This window comes from Pristiophorus japonicus, chromosome 15 (genome assembly GCF_044704955.1).
Source record: "Pristiophorus japonicus isolate sPriJap1 chromosome 15, sPriJap1.hap1, whole genome shotgun sequence".
NCBI lineage: Eukaryota > Metazoa > Chordata > Chondrichthyes > Pristiophoridae > Pristiophorus > Pristiophorus japonicus.
This window is the reverse complement of record NC_091991.1, coordinates 186,305,928-186,318,087: the sequence shown is the minus strand read 5'-3', so window position 1 is coordinate 186,318,087 and position 12,160 is coordinate 186,305,928. Positions and strand designations below refer to the sequence as shown.

At 48.1% G+C, this 12,160-nt stretch overlaps 1 protein-coding gene across 4 annotated transcripts in view; it reads left to right on the top strand.

Annotated features, from left to right (window-relative positions):
* LOC139281327 (unconventional myosin-XV-like) overlaps nucleotides 1–12,160 on the top strand; it is a 628,080-nt gene that overhangs the window by 394,480 nt on the left and 221,440 nt on the right. For all 4 annotated transcript variants that reach the window (XM_070901485.1, XM_070901486.1, XM_070901487.1 and 1 more), the window contains 2 exons: nucleotides 2,596–2,713; nucleotides 9,513–9,688. In XM_070901485.1, the coding sequence (XP_070757586.1) occupies nucleotides 2,596–2,713; nucleotides 9,513–9,688 (294 nt within the window). The remainder of the gene's footprint in view (nucleotides 1–2,595; nucleotides 2,714–9,512; nucleotides 9,689–12,160) is intronic.

Here is a 12,160-nt window from a genome sequence, read left to right as displayed (position 1 = left end):
ATTGCATTAATCTCCTCTTTAACCAGCAATGCTACCCCACCTCCTTTTCCTTTTATTCTATCCTTCCTGAATGTTGAATACCCCTGAATGTTGAGTTCCCAGCCCTGATCATCCTGGAGCCACGTCTCCGTAATCCCAATCACATCATATTTGTTAACATCTATTTGCACAATTAATTCATCCACCTTATTGCGGATACTCCTTGCATTAAGACACAAAGCCTTCAGGCTTGTTTTTTTAACACCCTTTGTCCTTTTAGAGTTTTGCTGTACAGTGGCCCTTTTTGTTCTTTGCCTTGGGTTTCTCTGCCCTCCACTTTTCCTCATCTCCTTTCTGTCTTTTGCTTTTGCCTCCTTTTTGTTTCCCTCTGTCTCCCTGCATTGGTTCCTATCCCCCTGCCATATTAGTTTAAATCCTCCCCAACAGCACTAGCAAACACTCCCCCTAGGACATTGGTTCCGGTCCTGCCCAGGTGCAGACCGTCCGGTTTGTACTGGTCCCACCTCCCCCAGAACCGGTCCCAATGCCCCAGGAATTTGAATCCCTCCCTGCTGCACCACTGCTCAAGCCACGTATTCATACCCACAATATACAGATTTCCCCTTCATACTCTCAATATACCCAGATAAGAACATAAGAAGTAGGAACAGGAGTAGGCCATACGGCCCCTCGAGCCTGCTCCGCCATTTAATATGATCATGGCTGATCCGATCATGGACTCAGTTCCATTTCCCTGCCCACTCCCCATAGCCCCTTAATCCCTTATCGGTTAAGAAACTGCCTATCTCTGTCTTAAATTTATTTAATGTCCCGGCTTCCACAGCTCTCTGAGGCAGCGAATACCACAGATTTACAACCTCCTGAGAGAAGAAATTCCTCTTCATTTCAGTTTTAAATGGGCGGCCCCTTATTCTAAGACCATGCCCCCTGGTTCTAGTCTCCCCCATCAATGGAAACATCCTCTCTGCATCCACATTGTCAAGCCCTCTCATAATCTTATACGTTTCGATTAGATCACCTCTCATTCTTCTGAATTCCAATGAGTAGAGGCCCAACCAACTCGACCTTTCCTCATAAGTCAACCCCCTCATCTCCGGAGTCAATCTAGTGAACCTTCTCTCAACTGTCTCCAAAGCAAATATATCCTTTTGTAAATATGGAAACCAAAACTGCATGCAGTACTCCAGATGTGACCTCACCAATACCCTGTATAACTGTAGCAAGACTTCCCTGCTTTTATACTCCATCCCCTTTGCAATAAAGGCCAAGATTCCATTGGCCTTCCTGATCACTTGCTGTACCTGCATACTATCCTTTTGTGTTTCATGCACAAGTACCCCCAGGTCCCGCTGTACTGCAGCACTTGGCAATTTTTCTCCATTTAAATAATAACTTGCTCTTTGATTTTTTTTCTGCCAAAGTGCATGACCTCACACTTTCCAACATTATACGGCAACTGCCAAATTTTTGCCCACTCACTTAGCTTGTCGATGTCCTTTTGCAGATTTTTTGTGTCCTCCTCATACATTGCTTTTTCTCCCATCTTTGTATCATCAGCAATCTTGGCTACATTACACTCGATCCTTTCTTCCAAGTCATCAATATAGATTGCAAATAGTTGGGGTCCCAGCACTGATCCCTGCAGCACCCCCCTAGTTACTGATTGCCAACCCGAGAATGAACCATTTATCTCGACTCTCTGTTTTCTGTTAGTTAGCCAATCCTCTATCCATGCTAATATATTACCTCCAACCCCGTGAACTTTTATCTTGTGCAGTAACTTTTTATGTGGCACCTTGTCAAATGCCTTCTGGAAGTCCAAATACACCACATCCACTGGTTCCCTTTAACCACCCTGTTCAAAGAATTCCAGCAAATTTGTCAAACATGACTTCCCCTTCATAAATCCATGCTGACTCTGCCCGACCGAATTTTGCCTTTCCAAATGTCCTGCTACTGCTTCTTTAATAATGGACTCCAACATTTCCCCAACCACAGATGTCCCCTTTATACCCCCAATATCCCCAGATACCCCCTCTACAGTAAGGGGTTTACATAACCAAAACTACTGCACTCTTTGGCCTATGCTGCATCAGCCAATCACGACTGGAGGGAGGTGGCTTATTGACCTCATGAATCCTGGGCTAAAGAGGGGAACAACCATGTGGATTCTCCACTGCCGACCTCCAAGATTCCTGATGGAGAATTCCCAAATGTGGATGTTGGCTGAGGGCACTTGGGATCTTTATTCTAACGGCAATCTTTGCTGCCTTGGTCCTGATTCTGCCTTGCATTGGACTTCCTTCCGAACTTGCCTCCTGCATCTCCCCCATTCCAATAGACTAGGTCCCACAATCAGTCACAGTCTCTAGTAAAAAAAAAATGAATGAAAACAGACAGTGGATAAATTAACTGAGAAATCTTGTAATATTTTAGAAAGGAAGATGGCTGGGTATCAAACCAATGTACTTTCTGCAATTCTACTACATTTTACAGCCTCTTTGTTTAACAGCTTTTGGCAAATAGTCACTTGTTATAAATGGGTGAACTGTATCGTTACTCAGATGAGATTAGTAACACAAACCTTTCTTACAGGTACAAAATCTTATTGGGACTGACTAATCAAATCAAGGCAGATGGTGAGAACTGTGTAACCATCTTGAAGCAGATCGTTCCTGTTGGCAGGGGAATGTACAGCATCGGACTCACCAAGGTCTGATCACATATTCATCCATATGACAAACTTGTCCACTTCTACATTATCTTCTTTTACTGTCCATACAGAAGGACTTCCTTGTGTTCCAGTGAGCCAAAAACAGATTGGATGCTGCAGGATTTATCCCCACTCGCCTTCAATATTTTTTTGGTCCAGTTTTCTCTCCTTTCCTAAAGGCGCAGACTCTCACTGGGGCACGGTTCCCACACACACTGACTCTCACTAGGTACAGTCCCACACACACCGACTCTCACTGGGTACAGTCCCACACACACCGACTCTCACTGGGGTACAGTCCCACACACACTGACTCTCACTGGGGTACAGTCCCACACACACTGACTCTCACTGGGGTACAGGTCCCACACACACTGACTCTCACTGGAATACGGGTCCCACACACACTGACTCTCACTGGGGTACGGGTCCCACACACACTGACTCTCACTGGGGTACAGATCCCACACACACTGACTCTCACTGGGGTAAAGTCCCACACACACTGACTCTCACTGGGGTACAGTCCCACACACACTGACCCTCACTGGGGTAATGTCCCACACACACTGATTCTCACTGGGATATAGGTCCTGATACGTCCTTACTACACATTATAAAAGCACACGAGGCCCATGCTTGAGAGAAGGTCAGTCTGTGACCTGTCCTTTATTCCTTAGCACTCAAGTGATGAAGGTGGGTGGAGCTTCCCCTTTTATACCTGAAGGTCCAGGCTAGGAGTGCCTCCCACCTAGTGGTCAGTGTTCTCATGGTGTACAACTTAGGTCAGTTTATACATGGGTTACAATGCTGGTTGAATACATGACATCACCTCCCCTCCCAAATTCTTATTGGGATCACAGGTTGAGTCTCTCTGGTGGTTTATGCTCTCTTGTAGAGCGCCTGAGTTGGGGCTCCAGTTGTTGGGCGCTGGCCTGAGTGTCTGCTGTTTGCAGTGCCTCAGGCCTGTCCGGACTGCCCACAGTGACTGGGCTCTCCTCCCTTTGGTTTCGGTGTTCGGTCACCTGTGGTGGAGTGAACTCTATATCGTGTTCTTCCTCTGCTTCTTCTATGGGGTTGCTGAACCTCCTTTTTGTTTGATCCACATGTTTGCGGCAGATTTGTCCATTGGTAAGTTTAACGACCAGAATCCTATTTCCCTCTTTGGCAATCACAGTGCCTGCGAGCCATTTGGGCCCTGCAGCGTAGTTGAGGACAAAAACAGGATCATTTACCTCAATACATCGCGCCCTCGTATTCCTGTCATGGTAGTCATATTGTGGCTGGCGCCTGCTCTCGACAATTTCTTTCATGGTGGGGTGTATAAGGGATAATCGGGTTTTGAGTATCCTTTTCATTAGTAGCTCTGCGGGTGGAACCCCTCTGAGCGAGTGTGGTCGGGATCTATAGGCCAACAGGAGGCATGATAAGCGGGTTTGTAGGGAACCCCCTTGGAATCTGAGCATCCCCTGTTTGATTATCTGCACTGCTCGTTCTGCCTGGCCGTTTGAGGCCGGCTTGAACGGTGCCGTTCTGACATGGTTAATTCCATTGCCTGCCATGAAGTCCTGGAATTCAGTGCTTGTGAAGCACGGGCCATTGTCGCTGACCAAGATGTCCGGTAGACCGTGGGCGGCGAACATTGCCCGTAGACTTTCTACCGTGGCAGAGGATGTGCTTGAATTTAAAATGTCACACTCGATCCATTTGGAGTAGGCGTCTACTACAACTAAAAACATTTTCCCCATGAAAGGACCTGCGTAGTCCACATGGATGCGTGACCAAGGCTTGGCGGGCCATGGCCAGGGGCTAAGGGGGGCTTCCCTGGGTGCATTGCCCAGCTGGGCATACGTGTTGCACCTGCGGACACAAAGTTCCAGATCTGCGTCTATCCCTGGCCACCAAACGTGTGACCTGGCAATTGCCTTCATCGTGACAATGCCTGGGTGCCCATTGTGGAGTTCTCTGATGAACACCTCTCTGCCCATCTGGGGTATGACTACGCGGTTTCCCCACAGTAGGCAATCGGCCTGAATCGAGAGTTCATCCTTGCGCCTGTGAAATGGTTTAAATTTCTCAGGGCATGCCCTGTACGTGGCTGCCCAGTCCCCATTCAGGACACATTTCTTGACTAGAGACAATAGCGGGTCTCTATTTGTCCAGACTTTAATCTGACGGGCTGTCACGGGTGAGCCTTCGCTTCCGAAAGCTTCAACAGCCATGACCATGCTCGAGAGCCCCCTCAGTGGTGGCTAGTGGGAGCCTGCTGAGTGCATCGGCGCAGTTTTCGGTGCCCGGTCTGTGCCGAATTGTGTAGTCATAGGCAGCTAACGTGAGTGCCCACCTCTGTATGCATTTATGGCCTTGTTGTCGGCCAAAAGGGACGTTGGGGGTTTGTGATCTGTCTCCAGCTCAAATTTCCTGCCAAACAGGTACTGGTGCATTTTCTTCACCGCATGTACACATGCGAGCGCCTCCTTTTCTACCATCCCGTAGCCCCTTTCTGCCTGGGACAGACTTCTGGAGGCATAAGCTACCGGCTGTAACTGACCCTTGGCATTAACATGTTGCAACACACACCCGACACCATAGGACGACGCATCGCACGTTAACACAAGTTTCTTACATGGGTCGTATAGCGTTAACAGATTGTTGGAACATAACAAATTGCGTGCTCTATTAAAAGCCCTTTCCTGGTTGTCCCCCCAGACCCATTCGCGACCTTTGCGTTGGAGCACGTGTAGCGGCTCTAGCAGCGTGCTCAATTTGGAAAGAAAGTTACCAAAATAGTTCAGGAGCCCCAGGAACGAACACAGCTCCGTCGTGTTACGGGGTCTGGGTGCTCTCTGGATTGCTTCCGTCTTGGATGCAGTAGGGCTGATCCCGTCTGCTGCTACCCTCATCCCCAGGAATTCTACCTCTGGAGCTAGGAAGACGCACTTCGCCTTTTTCAGTCGCAGACCTACCCGGTCCAGTCTGCATAGCACCTCCTCCAGGTTGTGGAGGTGTTCTTCAGTATCGTAACCCGTAATGAGGATGTCATCCTGAAAAACTACCCTCCCTGGAATCGACTTGAGGAGGCTTTCCATATTTCGTTGGAAGATCGCGGCGGCCGAGCGAATCCCGAACGGACATCTGTTGTACTCAAACAACCCCTTGTGTGTCGTGATGGTGGTCAGCTTCTTCGACTCACTCGCCAGCTCCTGGGTCATGTAAGCTGAGGTCAGGTCTAATTTTGAAAAAAGTTTGCCACCGGATAGCGTCGCAAAGAGGTCCTCCGCTCTCGGTAGCAGGTACTGGTCTTGGAGTGACACCCGATTGATGGTGGCCTTGTAATCGCCACATATCCTGACCGACCCATCCGCCTTGAGCACCGGCACAATCGGGCTCGCCCAGTCACTGAATTCGACTGGCGAGATGATGCCTTCCCTCAACAGGCAGTCCAATTCGCCTTCTATCTTTTCCCGCATCACGTACGGCACCACTCTGGCCTTGTGGTGTACTGGTCTGGCGTCCGGGTTTATGTGAATCACTACCTTGGCCCCCATGAAAGTGCCAATGCCGGGTTGAAATAATGAGTCAAATTTGTCCAGGACCTGTGAGCATGATACTCGCTCCACAGAGGAAATTGCATTGACATCGCCCCATTTCCAGTTCATGACAGCAAGCCAACTCCTCCCCAGTAGTGCGGGACCGTCCCCTGGGACAATCCAGAGTGGCAACCTGTTCTCCGAATCTTTGTGGGTCACGACTACCGCGCTGCCTAGCACCAGAATGATCTGCTTTGTGTAAGTCCGTAGCTGTGCGTCAATCGCCGATAATTTTGGCCTCCTGGCCTTGGATGCCCACAACTTTTCGAACTGTTTGATATCGATCAGGGACTGGCTGGCACCCGTGTCTAACTCCATTGATACTGGGATGCCATTGAGGAGCACTTTCATCATTATTGGTGGCGTCCTGGTGTATGAACTGTATACGTGCTCCACATGAACTCGCTGAACTTCAGCTTCCAGCGATTTCCCCTAGTGTCCATTTCTGCAATTTCTGCAGGTATTTTGCTCATCTCTGCAAACTCCGGCTGAATGTATGTCTCCACGCCTCCAGCATGAGTTGCGGTTTGAAACAAAAGGTCCCTTGCCAGTTGATCGTCCCTGACTGCCCGTTATTGTCCTTGAGTGCACCATTAACAGGTGTTGATGGCCGCATTGTCCCTTGCAATGGCGTGAATCGCTGTTCAGCTTGCCATTGTCTCTGTCGAACTCCCCCTCTGGTTTCGACTACATGTTGGGGCATGCCCGACTGCCCTTGTCTTCATGGAGAACTGTGTGCTGCTTTAACAATGTTGAATCTCTGTCCCAACCATTCCTTAACACAGTACCTCTCGTCTGTTCTGCTAGTGGCCATGCTCGCGTGGTTTAAATCCCAGTTTCTTGTCGCCATTGATACGTCCTTACTACACAGTATAAATGCACACGAGGCCCATGCTTGAGAGAAGGTCAGTCTGTGACCTGTCCTTTATTCCTTAGCACTCAAGTGATGAAGGTGGGTGGAGCTTCCCCTTTTATACCTGAAGGTCCAGGTTAGGAGTGTCTCCCACCTAGTGGTCAGTGTTCTCACGGTGTACAACTTAGGTCAGTTTATACATGGGTTACAATGCTGGTTGAATACATGACAAGACCCACGCACACTGACTCTCACTGGGGTATGGGTCCCACACACACTGACTCTCACTGGGGTACGGGTCATAGAAACATAGAAAATAGGTGCAGGAGTAGGCCATTCGGCCCTTCTAGCCTGCACCGCCATTCAATGAGTTCATGGCTGAACATTCAACTTCAGTACCCCATTCCTGCTTTCTCGACATACCCCTTGATCCCCCTAGCAGTAAGGACCTCATCTAACTCCTTTTTGAATATATTTAGTGAATTGGCCTCAACAACTTTCTGTGGTAGAGAATTCCACAGGTTCACCACTCTCTGGGTGAAGAAGTTCCTCCGCATCTCGGTCCTAAATGGCTTACCCCTTATCCTTAGACTGTGACCCCTGGTTCTGGACTTCCCCAACATTGGGAACATTCTTCCTGCATCTAACCTGTCTAACCCCGTCAGAATTTTATATGTTTCTATGAGGTCCCCTCTCATTCTTCTGAACTCCAGTGAATACAAGCCCAGTTGATCCAGTCTTTCTTGATAGGTCAGTCCCTCCATCCCGGGAATCAGTCTGGTGAACCTTCGCTGCACTCCCTCAATAGCAAGAATGTCCTTCCTCAGGTTAGGAGACCAAAACTGTACACAATACTCCAGGTGTGGCCTCACCAATGCCCTGTACAACTGTACCAACACCTCCCTGCCCCTGTACTCAAATCCCCTTGCTATGAAGGCCAACATGCCATTTGCTTTCTTAACCGCCTGCTGCACCTGCATGCCAACCTTCAATGACTGATGTACCATGACACCCAGGTCTCTTTGCACCTCCCCTTTTCCTAATCTGTCACCATTCAGATAATAGTCTGTCTCTCTGTTTTTACCACCAAAGTGGATAACCTCACATTTATCCACATTATACTTCATCTGCCATGCATTTGCCCACTCACCTAACCTATCCAAGTCGCTCTGCAGCCTCACAGCATCCTCCTCGCAGCTCACACTGCCACCCAACTTAGTGTCATCCGCAAATTTGGAGATACTACATTTAATCCCCTCATCTAAATCATTAATGTACAGTGTAAACAGCTGGGGCCCCAGCACAGAACCTTGCGGTACCCCACTAGTCACTGCCTGCCATTCTGAAAAGTACCCATTTACTCCTACTCTTTGCTTCCTGTCTGACAACCAGTTCTCAATCCATGTCAGTACACTACCCCCAATCCCATGTGCTCTAACTTTGCACATCAATCTCTTGTGTGGGACCTTGTCGAACGCCTTCTGAAAGTCCAAATATACCACATCAACTGGTTCTCCCTTATCCACTCTACTGGAAACATCCTCAAAAAATTCCAGAAGATTTGTCAAGCATGATTTCCCTTTCACAAATCCATGCTGACTTGGACCTATCATGTCACCTCTTTCCAAATGCACTGCTATGACATCCTTAATAATTGATTCCATCATTTTACCCACTACCGATGTCAGGCTGACCGGTCTATAATTCCTACAAACACTGGCTCTCACTGGGGTACGGGTCCCACACACACTGGCTCTCAATGGGGTACGGGTCCTACACACACTGACTCTCACTGCGGTACAGTCCCACACACACTGACTCTCACTGGGGTACAATCCCAAACACACTGACTCTCACTGGGGTACGGGTCCCACAAACACTGGCTCTCACTGGGGTACGGGTCCCACACACACTGACTCTCACTGGGGTACAGTCCCACACACACTGACTCTCACTGGGGCACAGTCCCACACACACTGACTCTCACTGGGGTACAGTCCCACACACACTGACTCTCACTGGGGTACAGTCCCACATACACTGACTCTCACTGGGGTATGGGTTCAGGGGGGTAATTCCATGGGAAGTGATAACCTTCTCTAACCTTCCCTAAGTGACTTCTTTTGTGAGTCTGGAGATTAAGGAAGTAATTTTGACCGAACACTTCTGCTGCAAAACTGATATATTTAGGTTCAAATAAGTCCTATCGCTATTTGAATACTGGACATTGAAACCTAAGTTAACATTTGTACTGGAAAGTGGGGTGAATGTGCTGTAGATTTCCTTATAAAATTCAGTAAAACTCTATATTTAACAATATTTGGAGAGTAACAAGTTGGCATGTGGTTTGTTTCAGCTTTTTATCAAAGAGAGTTTATACCACACCTTGGACAGCAAACGGGATGGCCTCCTGCTCCTTGCTTCCATCACCCTGCAACGCTACGCACGTGGTTTCTTTGCGAGGAAACGATACACAATGCTCCGGAGAATAATCATTCTGCTGCAGGCTTCTGCCAGAGGCTACCTCACCAGGTAGGACAGTAAAAAGAGCAGAAGTGGGCCATTCGGCCTCCTGAGCCTGCTCCACCACTCAATAAGACCCCACTACACTCAATAAGACTATCCCAGCTCCGCTGAGATACGCTAGCACCCATGGGACCCCCACCCCAGCACCTCTGGGACTCTAACCCCAAACCCTTGGGACTCCACCCCATCATCCCTGGAACCCTACCCCAGCACCTTTGGGATCCCACCCTAGCACCCTTGGGACCCCACCTTAGCACCCTTGGGACCCCACCTTAGCACCCTTGGGACTCCACCCTAGCACCCTTGGGACCCCACCCTAGCACCCTTGGGACCCCACCCTAGCACCCTTGGGACCCCACCCTAGCACCCTTGGGACTCCACCCTAGCACCCTTGGGACTCCACCCTAGCACCCTTGGGACTCCACCCTAGCATCCTTGGGACTCCACCCTAGCACCATTGGGAACCTATCCCAGCACCATTGGGGACCCACCCCAGCACTCTTGGGACCCAACCCAGCACCATTGGGAACCCACCTCAGCACCATTGGGAACCCACCCCAGCACCATTGGGAACCCACCCCAGCACCCTTGGGACCCACCCCAGCACCCCTGAGACCCCACCCCAGCACCCCTGGGACTCTAGCTCCAAACGCATGTGACATAACAAAATAGATGAGCTGACAGCACAAATTGATACAAATGGGTATGATCGAGTAGCCATTACAGAGACGTGGTTGCAAGGTGACCTGGACTGGGAACTAAATATTCAGGGGTATTTGACAATTTGGAAGGAAAAGGAGGTGGGGTAGCACTGTTAATAAAGGATGAGATCAGTGCGTTAGTGAGAAACGATATTGGCTCAGAAGATTAAGATGTTGAATCAGTTTGGGTGGAGATAAGGAATAATAAGGGGAAAAAGTCACTGATGGGCGTAGTCTATAGGCCCCCTAACAGCAGCTACAGTGTTGGACGGAGTATAAATCAAAAAATAATGGAGGCTTGTAAAGAAGGAACGGCAATAATCATGGGTGATTTTAACCTTCATATTGATTGAACAAAGCAAATTGGCCAGGGCAGCCTTGAGGAGGAGTTCATAGAGTGTATCTGGAATAGTTTCCTTGAACAGTACGTTGCAGAACCAACCAGGGAGCAGGCTATCTTAGATCTGGTACTGTGTAATGAGACAGGATTAATAAACGATCTCCTAGTAAAGGATCCTCTAGGAATGAGTGACCATAGCATGATTGAATTTCTCAAACCAGTGTCCCAAGCTTAAATAAAGGAGACTACAAAGGTATGAGGGCAGAGTTGGCTAAAGTGGACTGGGGAAATAGATAAAAGTGTGGGACGGTTGATGAGCAGTGGCGTACATTTAAGGAGATATTTCATAACTCACAACAAAACTCTATCCCAATGAGAAGGAAAGACTGTAAGAGAAGGGATAACCATCCGTGGTTAACTAAAGAAATAAGTGAGGGTATCAAATTGAAAACAAGGGCATACAATGTGGCCAAGACTAGTGGGAGGCCAGAGGATTGGGAAACTTTTAAAAGCCAGCAGAGAACGACTAAAAAAATGATCGAGTGGGAAGATAGATTATGAAAGTAAACTAGCACGAAATATAAAAACAGATAGTAAGAGTTTCTACAGATACATAAAAAGGAAAAGAGTGGCTAAAGTAAATGTTGGTCCCTTAGAGGATAAGACTGGGGAATTAATAATGGGGAACAGGGAAATCGCAGAGACGTTGAACAAATATTTTGTATCGGTTTTCACGGTAGAAGACACTAAAAACATCCCAATAGTGGTTAATCCAGGCGCTATAGGGAGCGAGGAACTTAATAAAATCACTATCACCAAAGAAGTAGTACTTGGTAAAATAATGGAACTAAAGGCGGACAAGTCCCCTGGACCTGATGGCCTGCATCCTAGGGTCTTAAGAGAAGTAGCGGCAGGGATTGTGGATGCATTGGTTGTAATTTACCAACATTCCCTGGATTCTGGGGAAGTCCCAGCAGATTGGAAAACCGCAAATGTAACGCCCCTATTTAAAAAAGAAGCAGACAAAAAGTAAGAAACTATAGACCAGTTAGCTTAACATCTGGAAAATGCTGGAGTCCATTATTAAAGAAGCAGTAGCGGGACATTTGGAAAAGCATAATTCAATTAAGCAGAGACAGCATGGTTTTATGAAGGGGAAGTCATGTTTGACAAATTTGCTGGAGTTCTTTGAGGATGTAACGAGCAGGGTGGATAAGGGGGAACCAGTGGATGTGGTGTATTTGAATTTCCAGAAGGCATTAGATAAGATGGCATATAAAAGGTTACTGCACAAGATAAAAGTTCACGGGGTTGGGGGCAATATACTAGCATGGATAAAGGATTGGCTACCTAACAGAAAACAGAGAGTCAGGATAAATGGGTCATTTTCCGGTTGGCAAACATTAACTAGTGAGGTGCTGCAGGGATCAGTGCTGG